The sequence below is a fragment of the Pyrgilauda ruficollis genome, unplaced genomic scaffold (genome assembly GCF_017590135.1).
Source record: "Pyrgilauda ruficollis isolate IOZ18807 unplaced genomic scaffold, ASM1759013v1 scaffold141, whole genome shotgun sequence".
In the NCBI taxonomy this organism is placed as follows: Eukaryota; Metazoa; Chordata; class Aves; order Passeriformes; family Passeridae; genus Pyrgilauda; species Pyrgilauda ruficollis.
In genome coordinates, this window is record NW_024512655.1 from 686,299 (window position 1) to 712,709 (window position 26,411).

Consider the following 26,411-nt stretch of genomic DNA (forward strand, 5'->3'; position numbering starts at 1 on the left):
TGCAGCTTCTCCTGCTCCCCAAAAGGCAGAGAAGTGCCTGCCAGGGCTGGGATGGAGGCAAGCAGAGCAGAGCTCCACTGATTTATTAGGAGCTGCTAATCTGTGATATCATTTGTTGATCCCACCAGGGCCAATCCCCAGCTCACGACTTCCTCCCCTGTTGCCATGGCACTGTACATAAACAGGGCAGGCTCCCGGCCCCGAGCAGGTCATTTGTTTCAAATATTCCATGCAGCTGGAACACGAGCCTGTTTGGGTGTCTGGAGCTGAGCATGAACTAATTCCCGAGCCCTGTGCACCCTGCAGGCACTCCCAGCACACAGGACAGGCAGAGCCTGTGCAGGAACCAGAGCTGCCTCCCCTGCCTTTGCTGGATGTTGGAGCTGTGTACAAACCCTCGTCTCACTCCTGTGGTTTTCCACACCTAAGAGACACCCAAAACGTAAAAAAAATTAAAATCTTGTCCTGACTGGAGACAAGAGGCAGGAAAGCACTTGTCTTTTTTTTGGGGCATCCCTGCCCAGCACCCCCTGGGCAGCCCCAGGCTCTCACCTGCTGCTGTGTGTGTGAACTGAGTAAAAGCTTTGGTGCAGGGAAGCCTGTGCACAGGAGGAGGACTTGGAGCCTTCATCATCACCAGGGGCAAAGGCACCACCAGGGCTGGAGAACCACACATAAGAGACACCCAAAACGTAAAAAAAATTAAAATCTTGTCCTGACTGGAGACAAGAGGCAGGAAAGCACTTTTTTTTGGGGCGTCCCTACCCAGCACCCCCTGGGCAGCCCCAGGCTCTCACCTGCTGCTGTGTGTGTGAACTGAGTAAAAGCTTTGGTGCAGGGAAGCCTGTGCACAGGAGGAGGACTTGGAGCCTTCATCATCACCAGGGGCAAAGGCACACCAGGGCTGGAGAGGCTGGCACAGAGGGGGAGCCTCCCTGCCCTGCACAGGTGAGAGGCACAGGAAAGCAGCTGTGAAACAGCTGGAAAGCAGCTGGAAAGCAAGGGCAGCAGGAAGCCAAGGCTGCCTGGCCACAGGTGACCCAGCTCCATCTCTGAGGCACACACTGAGCTCAGCCTGCACACACCTTTCAGTTCCTCTCAGCTGTGAATTGATTTTTTGAGATAAAGCCCCTGCCCTGCCTGCCTGGGCACGCTCCTGGGGAAAAGTGCTGGTGCAGAAACAAAGCCCAAAGAAATCTGATCAGCTCGTGCAAATAAAACCCACCACAAGTAATATTTAATAAAGTTTATTAGGTTACTGAGTGCTATCTACAGTCATAAAATAGAAAGGATTTTGAACTGTACAGAGTCATGGCCTGGTGAAGTGAGGAGAGATGGAAATGAGGGAGCACAAAGAGCATCAGAAGGAGGGAGAACACAGCTACTTCCCTGGAGTTCTGGAAGACACTGGTTCAAGTTGAAGGCAACCAAGCAGGGCCCCACACACACTGAATTTTGTGTCCCACCCTGCAACAGAAACTAGTACAAACCCCTACGTTGAAAAAAAACCTCATATAATATTAGAATAAAAAAGGGGCACATCACACCCCACCCAGTCTTGGCACCAACTCTGTGCTTTAAAAAATATACTATGCAAGTAGTTTATTTTCAAAAAGGTACCCTACAGCAGCTGTTTAAAACATGTTCTTGTACATACACCCCACATATATATATTAACATTTTCAACAACTAAACTCATTTGTACCTACACAAAACTGAAGGGATAACTCAAAAGCAAAACCAAAACAATCACACAAACATTTTTCAAGAAAAAAACCACAAAGAAATGTGCAAAATAACCCCAGAAAGGCAGCATAGTAACCTGTGGAGAGGTCAAGAGAGCAGCTCCTGCTGATAAAGGAGTGCCATCCTCTCCACCTGGCTACTGAGGATCTATTTGGGATGTGCTGATTTTGCCTGAATTGCTTGTCCTGTTTATTGCAGCTCTCTCCTGCTCCCTGGAGAGGTTCAGTTTGTCCCTGCTGTGCCTGAAGGTCACCCCTGGGCTGTGTGACCCCTGGGGCTGCTCCTCACCTGTGACCCCTCCTGTGGCACAGCCCCACCCCACGGGCAGAGCCTCTCCTGCTGCAGTTAGGCGGGGATTAGGTTGGTCTGGGACAGAGCAGAGCCTGGCTTGGATGAATTTAAGCAGCTTATCAAGAAGAGAACTCCCTGGCAGTGCCATTAGAGAACCTGAGCATTGCTGTGAAGCCCCAGGGGACAGGACCTGCAGCTGTGTGCCAGCTGTGTGCCAGCTGTGTGCCAGCTCACACACACGGTGCCACGCTGGGGCTCAGGTCTGTCCTGCCCTGTCCCACAGCAGCCAGGGAGCCCAGAGCAAAAGCTGCAGCTTTCAGTCAGGATGGAGGAGTGTGAAGACACAGCCCGACTCAAAATCAGCTGCCAAAGCCACGGGGAGGAGGCAGAGCAGAGCAGGGAGCAGGATGAGCACTGCTGGTCAACAAGAACCCTGTGAAACAGCAACACAGCAAGGGGAGAGGGCCCAGCACAGATACAGACAGCAGCAGCATGACCACCTGCTCCAAATCAAGAAGTGTCCTGGTGGAGGAAGGGCTCTTGGTTTTGGTGTTTCAGGGCTTGGGGTTGTACTTTCTATTTTTTGGCCTTTAAAAACTCATCAATTAATTCTTTATGGCATTCCAGACTCTCTCCAACTCCGCTGGCCGTCCTGAGCCTTTCCCCTCTCAGGACATGGTCTTAACACTTCCACTCCTAATGCCTCCTCTTCCCCCAAATTGTTTTAATTCTTTTATTATTCTTCTTTTACCACCATCCTTCCCTTTAGCTGCTACAGAAGAACCATTCCCCGAGGCAGCACAGCCTCTTCTCAGGAGGAGAGGGGAGCACAGAGCCTCTGCCAATGTTCCTTTTGTGAGTGTGCTGGGGAAGGGACTCCCGAGGAGCAAAGCACTCAGCTGTGAAGCCAGGGCTGCCCCAGGGAGGCACGGGAGGCTGCAGCAGGGCAGGAATCCTCTGGCCAGGCAGCTCCAGCAGCAGGAGAGCCCAGGGCTCCGCGGGCAGCTCATCCACGCCTCGCTTCCACCTCTGTCCTGCGGCACGGGGGTCACTGGTAGAGCAGGTAACTCTTGAGGGAGGCTGGCAGGGGCAGGCTGGGGATCTCAGCCAGTCTGTCCTTGCCCAGGGCAAGCCGCACGGCTCGCCGGCACAGGTCCATCAGAGGCAGTGGTTCAGCTGGGGAGAGAGAGCCGAGACATTACCAGCCCAGCAGTGCACACTGACCTGCTCTTCTAACCCAGGGAGCTCTGAGCACCTGGCAAGCTCTGAGCAGGACACTGCACACCTGGTATGAGGAGCACACTCACACACTGACCCTGCTGCTGCCAAACCCAGGGAGCTCTGAGCAGGACACTGCACACCTGGAATGAGGTGCACACTCACACACTCACCCTGGTGCTGCCAAACCCAGGGAGCTCTGAGCAGGACACTGCACACCTGGAATGAGGTGCACACTAACCTGCTCTTCTATTAACCCCAGGAGCTCTGAGCAGGACACTGCACACCTGGAATGATGTGCACACTCATCCTGCTGCTGCCAAACCCAGGGAGCTCTGAGCAGGACACTGCACACCTGGAATGAGGAGCACACTCACCTGCTCTTCTATAAACCCCAGGGAGCTCTGAGCAGGACACTGCACACCTGGAATGAGGTGCACACTCACACACTCACCCTGGTGCTGCCAAACCCAGGGAGCTCTGAGCAGGACACTGCACACCTGGAATGATGTGCACACTCATCCTGCTGCTGCCAAACCCAGGGAGCTCTGAGCACCTGGCACAAGGTGCACACTCACACACTCACCTGCTGCTTCTAAACCCCAGGGAACTCTGAGCAAGAGCACTGAACACTTGCAATGAGGTGCACACTGACCCTGCTGCTTCTAAACCCAGGGAGCACTGCACACCTGGCACAAGGTGCTCACCTGGCACAAGGTGCACAATCACACACTCACCCAGCTGCTGCCAAACACAGGGAGCTCTGAGCAGGAGCACTGCACACCTGGCACAAGGTGCACACTCACACACTGACCCTGCTGCTGCCAAACCCAGGGAGCTCTGAGCAGGAGCAGTGCAGACCTGGAATGAGGTGCACACTCACCTGCTCTTCTATAACCCCAGGGAGCTCAGAGCAGGACACTGCACACCTGGCAGGTCTGCAGCACCTCAGCCATGCAGGTGAAGCTCACCCAGCACTCCAGCAGGGCACGAGGTGTCTGCAGGCGACTTCAGCCACACTCTGTGAGTGAAACCACCCTGCAATTCCAGCTGGATGTTCCTCCTCTGCAATTCCAGTCACTCCAGTCAGAGCACATCTTCTAGCCCATGCCTCTTACTGCAGTACCCAGAAACTTCTGTAAGAGTCACTCAAGGAAAAGGCTTCAGCAGCCAGAGCCTCACGGGGCCTGGCACCCAGAAAGCAGCAGGATTTATCTCACACAGGAGGGGAACAGCCCCTCACTTACACTGCAGAGCTCCCAAGGAAAACAAAGCCATCTGTCAAAGCTCCATGTCACTGCCTGCACCCTGACACCTCCCAGCAGAGCAGTCCCTGCTGTCACAGGGCAGGACACAAGCCTTTGGCTATCTTTTTCTGCATCCTGTACTTAAAACCCTGAACAAGATAATACAAGTTTTTCAGGAATGGCACACGGGGCCCTTGGCTGCTGAGGAGTCACTCACAGCACAGAGGGGACCGAGGTCAAAGCCAGAGCTAAAACATCCCAGCTGCACAGGAGGAAAATCCACGTTAGCTCCTCACTGCTGAGCCTGTCAGAGCTCACCTTGAGGCCCGAGGGGCTTGTCCTGTCCCCAGAGAGGGCTGACACATCCCAAAGCAGATAACTGGCCATCCTTCCATGGCCTGAGGGCTCTGCTGCTCCACTAGAGAGCTTCCTTCGCTCACAGACACCTGCAAGCAGCCACAGGTGAGCTTGGCTGAGAAGCTGCAGCTCCACACCACACGGACCTGAGTGCTCACACAGCTTGCCAAGCCCAGCACTCCACACAATTGTGTGCCACAGCCCTTCTGCTGCTCACCCAGCCCAGGGTCCCTGCTCAGGGACAGGCTCCTGCAGCCCCCTGCTCCTCTGTGCCCTGGCTGGGACACTGCCCAGAGCCACGGCTGGCAGCAGTCCCCTGGCACTGCCCAGGGCAGCTCACTCTGAAAGCACTGGGGCACGGACTCGCTGCATTCAGAGCCTGCCCCAGTTCTGCCTGCCCTGCACAGGGACAGAGGCACTGCCCAGTGTCCAGCACCCCAGGAAAAGGGCTGACCCCAGGGCCTTTGGATATCCACAGAACAATCACATCTCAGTCCAGTGCCCTTAAAAGGAGAGGCTCTTCCACAGAGACTCAGGTTTGTCCCCACCTGGAAAGCACACACACACACACCTCCTTCCATTCCCAAGCAGCACAAGCACTGACAGTGCTGCTCTGAGTGCTCAGCAGTGCTCAGAGCCAGACACCTTCCTCCTCTCTGTGCCAGAGCAGCATCCCGGCAGCGCTGGCCTGCTGCCCACCATTCACTCTCAGCTCAGAGCTCTCCACAACCAGCTCCTCTCCTGGGGGTGGCCCTGCCTTGCTGAGAGCAGCTCTGTGCCAGCAGCTCCAGACTCGCTGCCCTGGAGTGGAGCTGCAGGTTTGGGCTGGGACCCTGCAGCAAAACCTGGTTCCTGGGGCTGCTGACATCCTTGAAGCTGCTGAGGCACAAGGAGCTGGGCTTTCTTTGGGTGAGAAAGTGCTCTGCCAAGAGCTCTCTGTTTGGTCTTGCAGAGTTGAAGTGTTATTTCCCAAAGCACTTGCAGATTTTGCTCCTGCCCCTTTGCAAGGCTCTCCTGGTCACTGACAGCTCTGTGGCACTCAGGGCTCTCCAGTGCTGGACACCTCCAGCACAAACAGAAGAGCCACTATGCTACAGCCCTTGAGCAGACACTGTTCTGGAATGCAGGGGAAACTTCTCCTCATACCAATACTGCCAAATTTATTTCACTAGCGACATAAATCCAGATTTTAATCCACTTCCTTCACCTCTCTCCTCCACCCTACCCAGAGGACTGAGTCACAGTCTGGCCCCATGGGAACTTCTGACTATGAGAGATAACAGACTTTAGCACATTTGGACAGCCAAATTTATTACTAAGCTGAGCTAGAGATTGATGTGCCTGTTAGTGAAAGGCCTGGCATGCAAGCTGGGCTGACGACAGCACCCAGCCCCCTGCTAGAAACGAGCACACCCTGCTCTGAGAGAGGCAGGGGAGTGAGCTACTCTTCTGAAAGATGGAAAACGTTCCCATTTTCTTAGATGGGAAGATCAGTCCCTTGTTCTTGCCCGCAAGGGATTTTAAACATCCCCTCTAAGGAAGGGGATTGTCTCAGAGACTGTTTTCTGCAAAGAGACACCAGGATTCCAGTGCCAGCAACGCAACTGTCAGAAGAACATTCCTGCTGCTCTGCTGGCAGCAACAGGAGGTTTCCCATCTCTAGCTGGACAATGGGCATCACCTCCTGCCAGCACACCCCCTCCCCAAGCCCTGCTCTGCTGCAGAGCTGTGCAGCCAGGCGCCCTGTGCGCTCTCAGAGCAGCACCCAGCAGTGCTGCTGCCACCAGTGCCCACCCCTGCAGCCAGAGGAAAGCCCTGCAGTGTGGCCCAGCCGGGCCAGCACGGGCTCATACTCACGGTCCAGTCCGTTCAGGTAGCACATGCGGATCTCGCAGTGGCCCCACACGGCGCTCACCACCGGGTAGAGCTTCTTCCCCTTGAGCCCTCGGAAGGCCACCCCCATGTACTGCCCATCCACGATGAAGCTCAGCGTGCCGTCGTCCATGTCCAGCACCACCAGGAAGGAGTCGGGCACCACGAACGTCTCGTCGGGCTCCAGGAAGGCGGGGTAGGTTTTGCTGGGCTGGTTCTTGCCGTCGTGGTAGAGTCTGTTGCGCCCCAGGTCCCAGCCCCAGGACTCGTGGTTGTTGCCCACCAGGGTGGTGTACCCCACGGAGTGCAGGGGGGCCTCGGCCGTGGCCACCCCCACCACGGCGTGCGTGCCGCGCTGGCGCATGGCCCAGGTGATCTGCCACACGTGCAGCCCCCGCGTGTAGCCCACCTTGCCCCGGATGGCGTCGGTGCTCTGCGCCACCGGGTGCCGGTGGAACATCAGCTTGTCGTCCTCCTTGACGAAGACGTTGAGCGAGCGGTCGTCGTTGTTCCACGAGTGCAGCAGCTGCACCTCGTAGGACACCGGGGGCATGTCCAGCAGCAGGTCCAGCCGGGTGGGCTTGCTGTAGTCCAGTCCTTGGAGCTCCTGTTTCAGTGGCCTGTACACAGGGTCCCTCATGTCCACAGTCTTTATGCCACCCGTGACCTTCTGACCCATGGTGTGTCCTGGCCTCGCCTCCTCACGGGCTCATGGATTTACCTGGCAGCTCCCGCTGTCATCCAGCCCCGCAGAAAGGGTTGCCAGGAGGCTTTGTCAGGATGTGCACCACTCAGGGTTGCCTAATGGATGGAAAGAAAAACAGGAGACAAGTTAAACATTAGCACAGCCGGCCCCGTGTGCCACATTCGCAGAGCTCAGCGTTCATCTGTCCATCCCAGCAACGTGGGCTTCACTTCCACCACCAAGGAAAGCTGCACGCATCAGCTGCAGGGCTGAGGAGACAATTCTCTGCAAGCAAAGCTGTGCTGAGTACCTCGGGGGGCTGACTGCAAGTCCAGAGCTGCAGACACAAGCTGCTGGGTCCAGCCCTGGGGGACACTCATGCCAGCAGCTCCTGGCCCCCCAAACCCTGCAGCCAAGGGCAGATAAACCTTTGCCTGGCTCGTCTCGAGTGAGCGCCTTCTCTGCTCCAGGAGGGACACAAATCCCCAGTTTCAGCTGCAGAGCCCAGGGGGAGGAGCAAGATCCTTCTCACAGTTGAGCAGTTTCCCTTCCAGATTGCAGAGAAGCCTCTGGGACGTTCAAGCCAGCTTGGCCAGAGATCCTTGCTCACTCTGTGCACCTCTCCTCCAGCACTGCATCCACTCAAGTGGCTCTGCTCTCACTCAGCAACACAAACAGCCCTCTGTCACACAGCTGCCAAACTGGGGGCAGCTATTAGGAGAATTAGAAGTGGGAGGGGTGCAAACGAGCTTTCTAAGAAAAAAAAGTGTTATTTTAACATTTCCTGAAGTGAGGCAATCACGCAGCGCTCCTGCCAGCTACAGTCACAACACTTACTCACAACCAAGGACCTCATCTGGCATAGAACACAGAGCATGAATCAGATCTGGTTTAAAAATAAGATTACTGGACATCAGCAAGGCTTCAGCTGGAAGGTGAGCAGGGAAGGCTCTGGGTTAGGGGTGAATTCAGCAGCTTCCCCACAGGTTTTTAGCACCAAGGTACTCCACTGGAACAGTGAGAGAAATCCCAATGCTTAAGTAACAAGAGACAAGACTATTTGTTCTTTCCTTACCCACTTTTTAAAAAAATCATGAATGGAGAGGAAAATGCCTGAGATTCTTTAAAAGTCACATCCCAAAGCACAGGCTGCAGTACAGATATTTCAGACTATTCAGGGACCTCAGATGTTGGGCCCTGAGACAGAAGAGCCACTTCAATGGGCCCAAGCACGTTATCAGCTGCTGAGATGCCCACCACATCCTGGAAGCTAAATAAATACCACCCACAACACCCAAACAAATCCTGGGCCGTGTAAGCCAGCTGGCCACCAGCTGAAAACAAGCAATGACAAAGGGAGGGCAGCCAGGGGATGCCAGGGATGGCTGGGCTGCTGTGCCCCAGGAGTCTGCATGGCTCACAGCCCCTCAGGGGACAAGGAGCAGCAGCATCTCCAACCCAGGCATCCCCAGAGCAAGCCAAAACAGACCTCGGGAGAGGCACGTTAATGCTGACCCAGAGCAGGGATTTTGGAGAAGATTCAGCTCAGGCTCTTTGCTCAGGCTGGGTGAATCCAGACAGGAGCACCAGGTGAACTCCCTGGCACCCCAGGGCCTGAGGCACACGGACAAAAGCTGCCAACAAGGGACTGGCAAGGCACACGTGGAAGTCCACAGGCAAATTCAGCTGTTGGAATTTTGATTAGGATATGGGAACAAAACATTGGCAGAGGGAGGAGAGGCAGAGATTTCCTGTGCAGCACATGTGAGCACACAGCATAGGAAACAAGAACCAAAACAAAGCAGACTGCAGCAGACCTCTGTGAAGCACAAAACACTCAGGAGAAGCAAGGGAACACAACTGTGCTCTTCATTGGCAAAACAATGCCTGGCTCGTTGTGGCTTTTTGCCTTTTGCCAACACAAGCTTCATGGTATTTCTCTGAGGCTGCTGCAGCAGAATCACATCCCAGTGAGAGCCCTGAGTGCCTGCTCTGCCCCAGAGCAGCTCCCAAACACTGGCACCACTCATCCCCTGCACTGCTCGGGAGCCTCGCCCAGGCACTGCCCAGCAGATGGAAGACAACGGCCAGAATAAGGAGAAAGGGGTGAAGAAAGGTAAAATATTGAAACAGAGGGGCGGGTTAGAGTCAGAGCAGGGCAGGTACAGTCAGCCCATGCCAGGACTGAGGTGTAACACAGCTCCTGGGCAGGGCAAGGCACCAGTCCCTGCTCACAGCTGGCTCTGCTGCTCCTGGCACCAGCCTGCTGCAGAGGGCAGGGTGGCACCTTGCCCTGCAGCCAGGAACACAGAGATGCCCCCATCTCTCAGAAGGAAAAGCCTCCTCAGACAGTGCAGGCACTTTCCTGCACAGGAGGGAGACAGAAAGGCCAGTCCTGTGAAATGAATGGATTCATGCCCTGGGCAGCCCCACAGGAGACCCAGCCAGCCATAAACCAGAAGAGATGCTGGGGAATGAGCTGCTTCAAAACCTTTGAGCTGCTGCAGGTTTAAGTACAAATGTAAACACTGAAAGTGCTTTTATCTGTCTTATCGACAGCTCAGGCTTGCTTCAACTCTGCTCTGCTTTGCCAACACCAGCTCATCCCCAGGATGCACTCCTGCTCCCATGCTATTTTCAGTTCCATTGTTAACCTTCTGGGCTTAAAAACCAGGGAGTGAAATCCTAAGGGTGACTCAGAGAAAAGGATTCACTGCAATTTTCAGCCAGAATTAGATCTCCCTTCCATTTAGGTGCTCAGAGCAAGCTCTCAGCTTGCCATACCAGAAGGAAATGCCAGGCTCCAAAACAACTGCTTGCTGCAAATGGATCAAGGCAGGAGACAGCAGAGACATTTAAATGGAAGGCAAATCCTGCTGTTAAATAGGGAGAACAGCTCTGCAAGTAAGCCTGTGGCAGAGCAGAGCTGCTGTCCAGCTTCCCTCTGCTGCTCAGAAGCTCTGGAACCTCACAGAGTTTGTCCCCAGCTTGCTCTGCACCCGCAGGACCTGTCTGCAGCACCAACAACAGGGACACATCCAGAACCCTCAGCTCCCTGATTCCAGTTTTACTTTATTTCTTCAAGTCGGTTTACTGTGGCTTTATCTCCTTCCCATAACATTCACTAGGTGTACTTGCACAGATAAGAGGCCAAACCTTTAAACACCTCGCAGGCTCTGGGTGCTCTGCAGACAATGAATCAGAGCCCTGCCCTAGAGATTTCCAGCCTGGAACACACCTCAGGAGAAGAAAAGGAAATTAATATACTGCACATGGCCAGTGACTTGCTTGCAGCTTTAGAAGCTGAACCAGAGGAGCCCTGACAGCACCAGTGAATGGGACTAAAAACCCACTGCAGTTTTGCTCAGGTTTCTGTGATTTCAGTAGAAAAGCATAAGGAAAACTTGGTTAATTTTCTTGGGCTGAATGTCCACCCTGCAAGCCAAGAGCCAGAGAAGCCACAGCTGCCATTCTGCTGGCTAACCTGCTAGCAGGCAGGAATGTGCACAGCCAGCAGCCAGACACCCCAGAAACACCCTCCACAATGCCTCCCCTTCTTTAGAACTGTTCCACACCAGGGATATCCCCCCTCCCCTGATGGGGCTGAGAGCAGACCCCTTGATCAGAGATATTCTGTGTAACCAAGCTGAAAGGTGGACCAGCAATGCCACAGCACATCTGAGGTGGGCTCAAGAGGGAAGGAGCCTCCAAGAGCACCCAGACCTCAGCCCCAAGGAGCCAGGACACTGCACTCTCCCTGCTGCTAGTTCTGAGCACCTGAAACACAGCAGGTGACCTGCACTGGGTGTTTCTGCAGGTCTGGGTGGGCTGGCACACCTGGCACAGGAGGGCTGGCACAACTGGCACACCTGGCCCAGCAGGAGGAGGGCTGGCACACCTGGAACACCTGGCTCAGGAAGGATGGCACACCTGGCCCATTGGGAGGAGGGCTGGCACACCTGGCACCCCTGGCCCAGGAGGGCTGGCACACCTGGCACAACTGGCCCAGGAGGAGGAGGGCTGGCACACCTGGCCCATTGGGAGGAGGGCTGGCACACCTGGCCCAGCAGGAGGAGGGCTGGCACACCTGGCACACCTGGCCCATTGGGAGGAGGGCTGGCACACCTGGCCCATTGGCTGGAGGGCTGGCACACCTGGCCCAGCACTGCCACAGTCACTTCAGCAGATTCTGGCCTCAGCACCTTCCCACCCACGGAACACCGAGCAAACCCTGGGCAGGGGCAGCTCACCTGTGCTGCTGGAGCTGCCAGAGCCGTGCCAGCAGAGACCTGGCAGCTCCAGCAGGGCTGACAGAACAACTGCACCACGACACGGCCAGGGCGAGTTTCTGAGCGCTGAACTGGGACCAGCAGTGGCCAGGCAAGCCTCGTCACACAGCGATGCCTTTGGCAGCCTCACGCTGCAGAAGATTGCCACGGGGGCAACCTGCTCAGCCCCATCTCCTGAGGAGCAGCAGGCTGAGCTGCTGGCAGGGCTCCGCAGCCTCCCAGAAAGTAAAACTGCAGGCACAGAGCTGAGAGGCTGGGCAAGAACAGCCAGGCAAGGTGGCAGTGTCCCAGCAAAGAGAAAAATGCCCCAGCAGAGCAGGAGCCCCCTGACAGGTCACGGTGCTGGAGTTGAAGTCCCTGGGGGCTGGCAGGGCTGCCCTGGGCTGGGAGGGCAGCACAGAACAGCCACCCACCCAGCAGGGAGCAGGGCTCTGCTGCCCAGCCCTCCCGAGCCCGGCGGGCAGGGCAGCAGCAGGCACTGCACGCCTGGCACACCTGCAGCCACAGAAGCAGCTGCAACTGAACAGTAATTGAACAATCTTATCAACATCCAGGTGACCTTGTCACTCCCTTCAGCTTCCTGAAGGGTGGCTGTGCTGAGCTGGGGTCGGTCCCTTTCTCCAGACAGAACAAGAGGACACAGCCTCAAGCTGCACCAAGGGAGATACAGGCTAGGCTTAAGGAGGAAGTTTTTCACAGAAAGAGTGGTCAAATACTGGAATCATCTGCCCAGGGAGGTGGTGGAGCCACCATCCCTGGGTGTGTTTGAAAAAAGACTGGATGTGGCACTTGGTGCCATGACCTAGCTGAGGTGTTAGAACTTGGGTTGGACTCGATGATCTTAAAGGTCCCTTCCAACCTAGAAACTCTGTGATTCTGTGTGAACACAGCCCCTCTCTCCCTCACCCTGGCACTGCCCAGGCAGCTCTGCTGGAGGTTTCTGGCTCTTGGGCAATGCCCTCTGGCCCGTGCCTGCGGGGTCTGGCTCTCCAGAGCACAGCTCTGAGGTTACCCAGAGCAGCACGTCTGAGCACATGAAAACATGAGGCAGTAACCACCACCCATCCTCAACCAAGCCACTTGCTAGACACTTAAATTTCCACTGCCACCTACCCAGCCAGTTCCTGTGAACTACAGTGCTGCATCATCTGGCAGAAAATAATTCTAAGCAACAGGAGAGAGTTTACTTGGCAAAATATTTGTAATGGTGGAAGCAACTCAGAAGGAGTTCCAGAAGTTTGTGCCAGAGATCTTCTCTCCCACTGAAGGGAGGCCACAAACAGCAATTTTGGTTGCAGAGAAAAGGCATTTCTTTAAATGAAAGAAGTGAACTCGGGCAGGTTTTCCTCACAGAGGAAGTTCAGGGGATGTTTCAGAGGTCATTAGGCTCCTTCCAGCTCTGCATAAGGTGAATTATGAATGTCAGCTGCATGTCAAAGCCAGGCACAAATCAGGACTCTTTAAAATAGCTTCTCACAGGCAGATTGCAGTCATTTGTCTGCAGCAATTATGGTCCTGGCATGAGGCACTGCTGGTCCAGCTTCCTCTGGCCAGCCCACTTAGGCAGGACCCTGCAGCAGTTCTTTTGTCTCCCAGAACGACCTGGCAGGAGTTTTGTCCTGGCTGTTCTGAGGACAGCAGCGGCGTGAGGAAGCTCTGCAGGTTAAACTGTCATTATTAATTATTATTAATTGCTGCTGAGTCCAGCAGCTCAGCCCTCACCCTGCTCTGCTGTGCCCATTTCCTGCGGCCTCTGCAGACCAAGCCCAAGGAGGCTCTGGCTGGAAACAGCTCAGTTGGTGCTGCTGCAGCTCGCAGATGCTACAGAGACCCCAGCAACCTGCTCTTTTCTCAGCATGTTAGCTGCACATCGGGAGTTTACCCTGAACACACAGCCCTGGCTGCAGAACACCCAGCCCTGAGCAGCATCGTGCTTGTTTTCCCTCCGGCACTGGAGCCATTTGATGGGCTGCATTTAGAGAGGCATTTCCTCCACAATTAAGCCACCATGAATTTTAAACAGTAAATGTTTATGCTCAGAACTATTTGCATTAAAGAGGCCCAAGTAATCCAGAATAAGACGCCCTCTTGCACAACAACTCCCTGATTTTTGTTATTCCCCCACTTAATTTGCAGCCTGCACTGCCCACTGTCCATCCCCCAGCTCTGTTTAACGCTCTGGATTCATTAGTTTTGTCTGATAATGAGCAGTGGGTGGAAAGGATGAAGTTTGATGTTTCTACCCCTGCCCAGAGTTTCCACTCCTGCACCAAAAGCACTTTTTAGGCTGTGGCTGTGAGACTGGCCAACACCACCACCAACCCCTCAGGACCAAACTTTTGTTAGCAAGGCACTGCTTTCCCCTAGAAACAGTGAATGAATTAATTCTGAACAGAAATCCATGTTCTCAGCAGCCACCTACCAGAAGTGCCCTGTCCCTTCCCAGTGACAGCAGGGCAGAGCATTTCCCAAAAAGATGGTTTGAAACCATCCTCAGTGGAGCGTGAGGACTCAGTCCCTGCTCCCCAAGGCAATACAACATCCGTGTCAGGACACAGAGCCAGCAGGACTCCTCCTCTCAGGTAAAGCAGCTGGAGCTATTTTAACATTAAGGTCGTTCAGTTACTGTCTCTTCCTTTTTTCATTTAAGCACTGCTAACAGTAAAGCAAAAATCCCCACAACAGAGCAGCTGCCAAGCACCAGATTACTCAGCCTGCTACTCCCAAACACGTTTATTGTGTCTGCAGCTTCAGCACATGCATTTACATCAAACACAGCCCTGCCAGAGGGGAAGTTGTGCAAGTGTCTGGTGCTGCTCAGCACGACAGAAACAGCATTGCTGAAACCTGGGCCGTGCACTGGAAACAAATCCATCCTGGTCCACTGCAGGAGTCTCTGCTCCCTCCAGGCAGACTCTCACAGCTCTGGATGCTGCTCTGCTTCAGAGGCCAGGGCAGCACATTCAGCAAAATCAGAGCCTCGTGCTGCAGAGCTGGAGCTCTGCTCCATCCCTGCCTCCCTGGAACTCCAACCCTGCTCTCTCTCACCATTTACTCCTGTGAGCCTTCAGCACCACAGCCTGCCCAACCTCTGGGCAGCCTGGTCCAAAGCCTGGCAAGCTGCACGGTGACAGAACTCCTCATACTTGGGGTTAAGCATCTCCCTCCCTGTCCAAGTCATTCCAGTTCCTTAACCAGCCAGTTTCAGGCTGCATTTTGTGTTAATCCTCAGGTCAAATAAGTCCCAAACAAGTGAATTCAACCCCTTGTCCCAGCTGTTAGTGCCTTCACACCACACAGCAAATTGCTCTAAGCAACACAAACGTGGATCAGTTCTCATTCCTCACTGCCTTACCTCGACACAGGAAAGAACTCAGCATTCCTCTGTAACATTTACCCAGATCTCTTCATCCTGGGCTTCCTAAGTGCTGAAGAAAAGGACTGAGGCTGCAAGCTCGTGTAGGAAGACCCCAGTGGATGTTTCACACTTTGAACTGCAGCTTGAGGCTCTTCCCATCCCCGGTCTGTGGAGTCTCAGGGTGTCACTGGAGACAAAACCCACAAGAGGAGACAGCTGAGTCACTGAGGAAGTGACTTTTCTCTCACTGTTTAGGAACCCATTCTGCTCACTTGGCAAAAGGATGTTTTCAGCAGTCACACCCGAAGCAGGGGCTCCTCACGGGTCCCTCAAAGCAGGAGCCCCAGAGCCTGTCAGATTCTCCAGTGCCTCCAGCAGCTGCCCATAGGCAAAACCAGCTCCCATGGTGTCCCTCAGGGAGTCCCAGCAGGTATTTCCCTGCCCCTGCTCTGAGATGAGATCTGGACCATGCCCTGCTCCATCAGACAGCTCTTGCAAGGTGCTGAATGATGACAACAGCATCTTCTCTTCCCTGCCCTGGCCAAGTTTAGGAATTCTCCATCCCTGGTGCAGGAGCTGGGCTGTGGCTCAGCCCTACCCATCAGCTGTCCTCGCTCTGAGGACAGGCAGGCTCCAACCCCACATCTGTAGGAATGTGCCCCTAATGACAGAGTGGCAAAGCTAACCTTGGTCCCCCAAAAAAGGGAAGAAGCCCAGAAGTTTCTCTCAACGATTAGGTGAAAAGCCACCTTATAGAGCCTCAGGGACTTCACCAAACACCAGAGAACATCTAATTGGATAGAAGCCAAAAAGTCCCACCTGATCAATCAGGTAGAAAAGAACAGAACAAAAGAGAAGAGGGGCTTTTGTGAAGTGTTTCTACCAGGAGCAGACCCCTGTACCTGGCTCGAGTTTTTCTGTTTGTTATTTTGCCTTTTATTAAACGTTTTTTGTTTCTAACACCCAGCAGAAGCCATTCTGCTTATTTTATACCCCCAAAGTATTAGCTGAGCTATCCTTGGGTGTATTAAGTGTTTTTCTAGGGCTTATAAGAACTGGCCCGGGAAAAACAACTTATTACACATCCCCTCTGGGAAGCACGGCAGGGACAGGGCTCCTCTTTCTAAGAGGAAAAGATGGAAGGTGCTCACACGGAGCTGGTGCTCAGGACAGGGCTCTGAAGGCAGGATGAATTCTGCCTGGCCACAGATGCCAGCCCTGCCTGAAGGGCTGTGCTCCCCTCAGTGCCCCACGCCCGGGGCTGTGGTTGGCACCCCCTGAGAGCTGGGAGAACAAGCTGCACACACACCCTGGGCACGACACAGAGCCTGGCACTCCTTCCCAGCTCCACCTGCAGCTCCCAGCCCAGGGAAGGCACTGGTGCTCCCAGGGAAGGAGGGAGCTGCACGTTCCCCCGCAGCGGGCAGGGCTCAGCAGCTGCCAGCTCTCAGGTTTGCTTCCAAGGAATCACCTCCAAGATAAAAACAGCAGTTCTATTATCAAAGTTAACTAGGTACTTTGCTTTGAAATACAGTTTCTTCCCCTCCATCAAAGGGCTGTTAATTTTAGTCTTGTAGCAAAAAAAAAAAAAAAAAAAGAGTTGAAGAAATGAAAGCAGCATCTGCTTGGAAGAGATGAAGGCAGGATAAAAGGTGTCTGTGACAGAAAGCTGGCAGCAGCCTTGTGTTTGCTATTCAAGTTTAATCTGGGAACAACAGCCACCCTTAAACACAACAAAAGCTGTGGAAAAACCCTTTGCAAATCCAACAACATAGCCAGAAGATGCAATTTCTCTTCTCCAATTGCTGCAGCAGCCAGCTGAGGTGAGGAGTCCAGACAAACCCAAGCTTGCTACACCTGGGTCACCCAGAACCTCAAGTCCACAACATCCCTGCTTCAGCTTCCAGTTCCCTCTCCCTCCCCCAGCTCTGCAGAGTTTCCTAGAGATCTCCCAGAGCAGAAGGAAGCTCCCAGAGCAGCTCCAGGACTGGTGGGCACCGAGGCAGAGCAGAGCAGAGCAAACGGCAGTGACATTTCTGCTGTGCCCAGGACAGGCTGCTCCTGCACAGGCTCCACCAGCATCACCCCTGCTGCAGTGGAAGAGGTGAAGCACGGATGCCCAGCCTGCCTCTGGGCAGCAGGGAGTGTGGAAAGCTGCTCCATGTGACCTTTGCAGGGTTTGGAGCTGTCAGGCAGGGAGAATCCCCGTGCCCAGCACACTCTGCCCCAGCCTGTGCCAGCCTCCAGCGAGACCTGCTGCTCACCTCCCACTCCTGAGGCACTGCCAGGAGCTGTGCACTCAAACCCCGGCCACAGGAGCAAAAAGCCAAGGAAAGAGCAGGATAAACACGGAACAGAGCAGTGCCCAGACGTGTGTCAGCATTCAGCAAAGCACTCCAGCGGCAGGCTGGCCGAGGGGAGCCCTCCCCGGGCTGCAGCACACTCCAGCTAGGAGGGATGGCCCAGCAGCTCCCAAGAGCTGAACTAAGAGGATATTCCTGGCAGACAGATTGCACAAGAGACAGCTCACACTGCCAGCTTTACTGGAACACACTCAGCAACTCCCCAGAGCGGAGCATGCCGGGATGATGCTGGATTTCTGACTTGTCATTAGCCAAAAAAGTTTAATGACATGGTTGGACTCTGTGTTTAGCTATAATTGACCTGGGACATCCCATAATTAGGGAGAGACACTGCACATCTCACTGGAGCTGGCAGTGAGCACAGGCTCGGCGTGATGCAATTCTGCTTTCCCCATCACCTGAAAGGGTCCCTGGAAATTGCTGTGGTGGTTTGAGAGAGGCAGGGTGACCCAAAAGCTTTGGCTGGCTTCCTAAATCATCCACCAAAAGGCTTCAAAAAGCAGCAATTTTGAGAAACCTTTCTAGCTTGCCTGCTTGAAGTCTTATCCCTGTAAAAGCTCCAGCAGACAAATCATATTTGTGAGTGCAGAGTGCACCAAAATGAGGAGGATAAAAGCACATTATACCAACTGTGGCTGCAGGAATGCACATGCTGCTTGCAGAGGACATCTGCACTGTCAGGTGGCCAGATATCCCAGAGCAACTTTTTCCTGGAAATAGCAGTTGTGGTAATACAGAACAAATGTTTTTTTGCCAAAAAAAAGTGACCAAGACATGCACTGCAGCATTGCTCACAGTAGCTGCAATACTGGTTCAAGTGGAAGGGGTGAAATTTGCTCCTCAGCCTTACTGGGACACGCTCAGAAATTCACTCCTAAGCAACAGCTTGACAGGCTTGAACTCTGTAAATCCAGTGATATTTGAAGTGGCTTCCTCACCCGCTCCAGGGTGCAGCATGTCCTGCAGGGGAGGAACCAGCCAGCCACTGCTCAGCATCTGAGCTCTGTCTGGTGGTGACAGGGAATGCCAGGATGGTTTTTACCCCTTCTCTTTCCACCTTCCAAATGCTCCGAGGCCACCACAGAAGGCTGAGTAAGCAGGGTCTGAAGAACACACATGTCCTTCCTTCCTTCCCTCCCTCCCTCCCCAGGGCTCCTCAGCAGACTAAACTGTGGCTTTCCCCTCTCAAACAACAAAATTCCATACCTGTAATTGTGCCAACAGCTTTCTGCTGTGACTATCCAGACTTGGCCATCCTCTCCATGAAGGTGACCCACTGGGAGACCTCTGCAGTGCAGGAGACAAGAACCAGGGCAGGAGTCAGTGATGAAACACTCCTGAGCCCTTATCTGGGCTCTAAACAGCTGCCAGCACTTCCAGGCTTCAAAGGCAAGACAAAAGCTGTACAGCCAACCTAGCCTCCCTACATACCACAGCCACCACAGGTCCTCATAAGTCAACATGCCTTCCAAATAAGTGTTTAACATAAACATTTGTAGAGTCACTTAATTCCTGGTGAACCCAGCTATTTGATGTGGGCCACGGAAAGCTCCCATGACATCAATGGAAAGTTTCCAGTTAGAAAAACCAGGTTTGAGACAGATTAATAGAAGTTAAGAAATAGAAATTAAGAAGCCTTGTAGAAACAGTCAGGAGGTCTGTTCTTAAGCAAGATGCACTCAACAGGCAGAAAAGAGAAGCTGCCTTGCTTTTTCAAAGTTTAGAGATCAAGAAGAGCAGAGGTAAGGCAGTCATGCTGTCTCCAGTGTGTAGGCTTCTGTCTTTTCTGGGCTGCTCAGTCTCAAAGTATGTTCAGCTGTTTCTTGGCTGCTGCTGCAGTTCTGATTCCTCCTTTGGAGCAGGCTTGGCCGAGATTTGCTGTGTGCAAACACCAGTTTGAAAGCAGTGAGAAAGCCACTGCCACCCACCACCCAGTGCACCACAACGTCCCCAACACGGGACAGATGTAAACTGACTGGAACATCAAACAAAGCCACCACATCCAACAGCCTTTTCCTCCATTAAAACCTCCCACCAGACTAAACTCACCTTGAGGTTTTGTTCCTGCAGTCAGCTCATCACACTGCTGCTGCTGACATTCAATGGGAGCACCAGCTGAACCCCCCAGGTAACACCAACCCTTGGAGAAATCAGCCAGGACTGGCCAGAGCTGCCTGTGGAGCTGCTCACCCTGGAGAAATCCATCCAAGCACGGATAATTGGACTGCCCAGCTCTTCTGCCAGACTCTAGGCAAAACAGGGTTCCACTGAGATACCTGCAAAGCCACCCTGTCACCTGCTGGGCCATCAGCTCTGTCCCCCTGGACCCCAGCACTTCCACCTGGCACCACAAGCCTGGGTCAGACACCACTTCTGCTCAGACTCCTCCTGTGCTCCTCTCAAACGTGCCAAAGCAAGATTTGAGAGCACACTGAACGTTTTCCTGCTGAGAAGGGTTTTATGCCAACACAATCCCTGCTGTGCCTTCTGCTGTTCTGCTCTGCACCTTGAGATGGAGATTCCCATGAGGCCAAGGATTCTTCCAGAAGCAGTCTAGACTGAGCCTCGGGTGGTGTTTTTGCCAAGTTTGAAGACAGCCCAATCCAAATATCATAAGAGCCCACGCCTCTGAACAAGTGCTGGTTGTGACACCTTCCTCTCCACACGAGTGGCTGTAAGCTTCAACCCAATTTTCCTGTCTTAAATACACAGGGGAATTCTCCTCAGCCCTGGCACACAGCACGCTGCTCTCCAGTGCCCACCTGCATCAAGAAATCTCTTCTCCCTAAAGCTCCAGGAGCCACTCAATTCTGATTTCTTACCAAAACTTGCAATTCTCCTCCATTTGAACAGAGAAGCATTGCTATAATTGTCCCAGAGGATAAGACACATACCCCGTTCTGCTCTTGCCTGTTCCCAGGTGCATCCCAAAAGCCTTGCCACACTCTGGCCTAAAGCCTGACCTGCTCAGCTTAGTCAGGGGCTGCTGCCATGTCCCAGCGTGCAGGCAGTGGAGATTCTGTTTAACCCACAGACTCTGTGCTGCCGTGGGGCTGTGCCACAGCAGGAGGCTGAGCTGCCCTGCCTGCCCCAGGAGCCACATCCTCCACCAAGGACAAAGATGGAAGGCACCTCCTGAGCCACAGCCGAGCTCCCTTCTGCAGAAAATGCAGCAGGAGGTCCTTAGGGGAGAGATCCATGCACCCAGCAGCACTGAGTCCCTTCCAAAGTGAACAAAGCCCAGCAGCAGACTGGCTGGAAAACACCTGGAGGTCTCTGCCATGCTGAGGGACACAGCACAGCTCCCCTGGCAGCAGTGCCCTGCTCTGCAGGGAGCACTGCACAACCCTCCCTGCAGCTGTGGGCACTGCACAGTGCTCCCTGCAGGTGTGGGCACTGCACAGTGCCAGCCTCCCTGCAGCTGTGGGCACTGCACAACCCTCCCTGCAGGTGTGGGCACTGCACAGTGCCAGCCTCCCTGCAGCTGTGGGCACTGCTCCTTCCAGGCAACCTCACCAGGTGTCCCCTCCTCCTGGAAGAGCTGTGCCTCTTGCAAATCCAGTTCCGTGCCACACCAGGCTCTGCCAGATTACCCAGATAAAGGCTGGGATTTAAGTTATTTAACGTTATTGTCACTCGTGCCACAAGTGCAGATTTGGAGCTGCGTGGGCACTGTGGGCACACAGGAGCTGCCCCTTCAACAGTGTCACCAGAAGGCAACACCTGCAGCCCCCTGACACCCTGCTAGCCAGGAACAGCAGCACAGCCACACTGACACCAGTGCCAGTGAAACAGGGAAGATGCAGCTGAGTGAGCCCCCAGGAAAGCTCTCCATTCCCTCCAAAACTGCTCCTTGGCACACTTTAAAAAATCCAACTACTCAGCAGCTTGTTGGTCCTTGAGTGGATCACCTGAAGATAATTAACTAAGGCAGCTCTCAAGAAGTGACAGTACCCAAGTCCCAGGATGGAGCTCAGTCACTGACACATTAAAAACCACAAGATACACACCTTGCCCTTTTTCCTCTCCCCATCTCAACCTTCAGCAAGTCAAACCCCCAGCCTGGAACCCCAGGAGCACAGCCTGGTGTTGGTCTGTCTCCACTCCCAGATTTCCACCATCACCCAAGCTCCCAACAGCAGACTGGCTGCCCCTTTTGAATTGTGCAGCTTGGCAGGCCAGCGTGCCACGTTCCCAGCCTTGCAGCAACATCCTGCTGCAGCCAGGGCTGTGGTGCAGCCCTCCTGCCCTGCAGACCCAGCAGGGCTGGCAGGTGCCAGTCCCTGAATCAGCCCCAGGGCCAGCTCTGAGGCTGGAACCTCTCCCAGCTGCCCATCTGACCCCTGCCAGAGGGGAGCACAGCCCGGGAACGCTGCGAGGTGAGGAATGGGGAGTAACAGAGGGAAAAGCAGCGCCCTGGCTCACTGCACATTAACATCCAATAGTCTGGTTCACTCCCACCCCCAGCTCCAGCCTGTTCCAGCTGCACAGAACACGAGCAGTGACACCGTGGGGACACCAGGCAGGGCAGCTCAGAACCCGACAGAGGGGACAGCACAGCCTGCAGCAGCTCGTGCCTGTCACACCAGCCCGGAACACAAAGTCCAAGCATCTCCATTTCCTGCCCACAGGCATCAAGCCAGGTACTTTCTGCATCCACACAGGCCCACAGCCCTTCTCTGCACAAGGGTCAGCAGGTTTATTCTGCAGCTGCTGGAGTTTACAGGAACTGGGACACAGACACGAGCCCTCCCCGTTCAGCTCACCCCTCACCAGCTGGTCACACAGCTCTGAGTATTTCTTTACATGGAGCTTTACATGAACCTTCAAGCCCCAGATGCATGACTGCCCTGGGATTAGTGTGGACAAAGCAGCCCCTCCCTCACTGTCCACATGTAAACATGACTGGTTTAGCCTTCAAAGAGCACTGAATATCCAGTGAGACTCCAGGGCTGACTGAATATCCAGGGAGGTTCTCCACGTGGAGCTGCTGCCAGCGCAGCACAACGCCATCCACCCCTCACCCCCAGCAGGAAGGACCACAGGCTACTGTGTGGAAGCATTTCAGGAGTCATTCTTGTTCTCCTCTCACTGAGCAGCAATGCAGCACAGAGCCAGGGGCCTGACGTGCCACCCAGCAATGAATCAGGGCATCAGGGCAAGAACCACGCTTGGCAAACTCCAGGGCCTGCTACTAACCTCCAATCACTACTGTTAGGGTGCAGGCATTTCTCACATCTCTGCAGCAAGTAGATTTTAATTTACAAGAGGCCATTCAGAGCAGAATTTATCCACGGAGAAGCTTGCACCAAGAATTTCCAAACATCTGAGACCAACGCAGCCTTCTCATGTAGAGAACGCCTTGGCCTTACCCCTTGCTTGCTTTTCTTGGCAGTTTACCATCTGTGGCTCACGTTCTTCAGAACGAAGTTGTTTCTGCAGTTTTTGTGCAACTGAGTGCCTTTGTACATTTATGGTGTCAAGGCCCCATCTGGGATCTCCTCAGGACAGATTCCTGACTTGATAACATACCAGCTCTCCAAAGAAAGCAGTTTGAAGCTAACATCCACACAGCTGCTCCGACTTAGAAGCTTCATCAAATTCCCCTTGCAGGCTAAAAGAAAAAGCCCATGTTTGGTAACTCCATTCAGACATCACCACCTTCTGCCCCAAAGCTCTCAGCTGCTCTCGCTCTGGTGTCTGACAGATGGTGCTGCTTGTTGGGGTGCTTTTGTTTGTTTGTTTAAGTAAAAAGCTTTCTCCTTAAAGAGAAAGCTTTGTAAGAGAACAAAGAAATGTGTCACTTTCTCCTCCCAGGGGAGGTTTTACTGTTACACAGCAGCAGCACTGCTTCAGCTTCAAGTCTGTCTTCCCATCTTCTAGAACAGAAAAACCTCACAAAGCCATGAGACAAGGAAATATCAGTGCACGAGACCCTCCAGTGTTAAGGAAAAAAGCTAAGGCAAAGACATGTGGCTGTTTCTCTACTAAATGAGAAAAAGACGCTAACACAAAAGACTCTGAATCTGACCTGCAATGCTGCTGAAGTACAACACCTAAAACCAGAAGGGAGGATGACAAGGCATCATCTTTCAGCTATTTTTTAGCTGGATTTTCTCACACTCAGCAGAGAGTATTTGGCCATTACCTACAGGCCACATCCCATCTTTGCTAAGGACAACTGCACTCTTCCCCCAGCAATTATTCATGGAAACAGGGGCAGCCTCAGCAGTTACTGACATGGAGTAACCCAAGGGAAGATTTCTTTGTTTTCCAGAGCAGTGCAGTAACTGAAAGTGAGTCAACACCTTGACATGAGCTCATTCTGCAAAGGCCACCAGCAAAGGAAGCCAGTGCCTGCAGTCTGGTACCAGACACTTACTCACTTTTACTCTGCAGGCATCACAGAGCTTTGTCTGAAAGCAACTGGTGTCTGACTCGTGACTTGGCAAGGCAAGCTGTGGGTATGAGCTCCATCACACACCTGGAAACACAAAGGACCGGGGCAGCAGCTCCACAGACCCCAGTGTGGGAAGCTCACAGCTCAGGCAGCTCTGTCAGCTGCTCCTCACTGCTGATGTGCTGAGCTGCCCTGCCCGTTAATGCAAGTACAAGGCTCCTGCCACAGGACATGAAGATAAGCTCAGCCCAGCTGAAATCATCTCACTGGTACTGCCTGCCAGCCCCAGTTAATCCTCAGTCCCTGTCAACACCAGCCCTGGGTGACTCCAGGCTCAGTAAGTACTAAAGCCCAAAATTACAACCACCACTTGCACTGGTCTCTCAGAGCCCACCAAAGCCAATTCCAGTGTGTGCAGAGGCATCAGCCACAAAATCTGACCAAAACACAAACCACAGAGAGCCACAGAACACACTCCAATCCACATCTTGTATTCTTCAAAAGCTACATTGTGACTTGGAGTATTATCTGTCAGCGCTGTCTGCACGCAGTCCCAAACCCTGGCACAGTGGCCTCACTGGCTCATTAGCTACAGATTTTAAATTCCAGGAACTTAATGAATTCTTAATTAGCCCTCACAAGACAAGGAGACCTTGCAGGCTGCTTTCACTTTTTCTGAGGAAAGGAAACAGGGTCCAGGGGAAAAAAGCAACCCAGAGACAGGAGAGCAACAAGCAGAGGCCAGTCCCCACCTCCAGCAGCAGCGAGTGCCTGCACACGAGCACAGCTGAACAGTTCCTGGAACACCAGCCCACGTCCCAGCAGCATCCAGCAGTTTACAAACAAGCCCCAAAGCACATTATAGTGCACTTCAGTAACCTCCAGAGCAGAGGAGAGAGGCTGCAAAGGCTGCTGCACTGCAACAACCCAGCATCCCCTGAGGAACACACTGCTGCAGCTCATCCCCTGCCTTCAAGGGGGGTGAAAAGCAAATTGCTGCTTGATGCATCCATCAGCACCACTACTGAGAGCCTGGCAGGGCCAGCACGGTGACAGGGGGCAGGGAGGGACAGGGCAGCTCAGGGAAGATGCTCCTCCACTTCTGCAAACAGCAGCACGGCTCTGTGGCATTCCTGGCTGTTCCCTTATTAACTCACCACGGAAATATCCTTCCTTGCAGGCTGGGAGAGCCACTCTGACCATCCCATGGCCAGACCACTCTCACTGTAAGGCCCTGGAGGCTCTGCCCAGTGTGGTCCTGACGATGCAGCAGCCAACTTACACCAGCAAGACTCAGCTGTCTGTGCTACTGAGCTTTGCAACGCTGCATCTGGTGTAGAAATCAGATGTTAGAGGGGTGGGAAAGACACAGATTACTCCTGGGACAAAAGGTTCATTGAGCCATCCTGCATTGCTATCATGGGAAAAAAAAAAAAAAAAAAAAAAAGAGATGATCTATCTCCAAGGAGCAACTCCCACTTTTACAATCATTTTGTAAACTTCCTTATCTCGAGCCACGGCTCAGACAATTGACAGTTTTTGAATCAGGCACGGCCACCAGGCACCCTGGCTGCCCACTTCAGCCAGGGAATAAGGACAAAACACAGCATGGTCCAGCAGGAGGCTACAGCAAGGCTGACCTTATAACAGCAGTCTAGGGCCTTCAGATAGAGGATTATGTAAAGCCCCGTTGTATTCGCAGAGGTTTATGTAGTAAGAGACGAGACACAGTAACCAGACCTTGTAAGGGGTGCTCCGGACCCCCGCGGTAACCGCAGACCCCGCACGAACAACCCGCTGCTCTACCGAGCGACCCGCACCGGTTACCGGTGTCTGCTCTCCGAACCCACACGGTACCGGGCTCCGGCAGCCGCCCCTCCCGCGGCATCCCCGGCGCGGCTGCGGAGCCCCGGGGCCATCACCCCATATCAGCGCCCCCCGGGGCCATCACCCCATCATCAGCGCCCCCCGGGGCCATCACCCCATCATCAGCGCCCCCGGGGCCAGCACCCCATCATCAGCGCCCCCCGGGGCCAGCACCCCATCACCAGTGCCCCCGGGGCCAGCACCCCATCATCAGCGCCCCCCGGGGCCCCTCGCCCCATCAGTGCCCCGGGCCGCTCCCCGCTGCCAGCACCGGGCCCCGGCAGGGCTGCGGCCACCGCTCGGCCTCGCCCCGGCTCCGCAGCTGGCACACGGAGCGGGGCTAGCGGGGGAAGCGGCGGAGCGGGGCCGGGAACGGAGCGGTGCTGGGGTGCAGCGGGGCTGGAAACGGAGCGGAACCGGGCAGAGAACGGGGCCGGGGAGCAGCGGGACCGGCGGGGGAAGCTGCGGAGCGGGGCCGGGAACGGAGCGGGGCCGGGGAGCGGCGGGGCCGGGGAGCGGCGGGGCCGGGAGCAGAGGATCGCGGAGCATCGGTTCGGGGAGCAGCGGGCCGGGGAGCCGCGGTTCGGGGAGCAGCGGGGCCGGGAGCAGAGGATCGCGGAGCATCGGTTCGCGGAGCAGCGGGGCCGGGGCGCTGCCGCCGGCGGAGGTCGCGATCGCGGGCACAGCGACAGCCCCGCAGCGGCCGCCCCTGTGCCCAT

General features: G+C 54.4%; 1 protein-coding gene across 2 annotated transcripts; it reads right to left on the bottom strand.

Annotated features, from left to right (window-relative positions):
* Nucleotides 1-1,231: 1,231 nt before the first annotated feature.
* On the bottom strand, nt 1,232-20,332 carry SPSB1 (splA/ryanodine receptor domain and SOCS box containing 1). Of its 2 annotated transcripts, XM_041460263.1 has the most exons (4): nt 18,633-20,332; nt 15,061-15,250; nt 6,717-7,532; nt 1,232-3,213 (listed from the first exon to the last, which is right to left on the bottom strand). In XM_041460263.1, the coding sequence occupies exons 3-4, from the start codon at nt 7,408-7,410 to the stop codon at nt 3,086-3,088; spliced, it is 822 nt and encodes a 273-aa protein (XP_041316197.1). In that variant the 5' UTR covers nt 7,411-7,532; nt 15,061-15,250; nt 18,633-20,332; the 3' UTR covers nt 1,232-3,085. The 2 variants fall into 2 exon arrangements, with proteins under 2 accessions (XP_041316197.1, XP_041316198.1); XM_041460264.1 differs by lacking the exon at nt 15,061-15,250.
* Nucleotides 20,333-26,411: the final 6,079 nt, after the last annotated feature.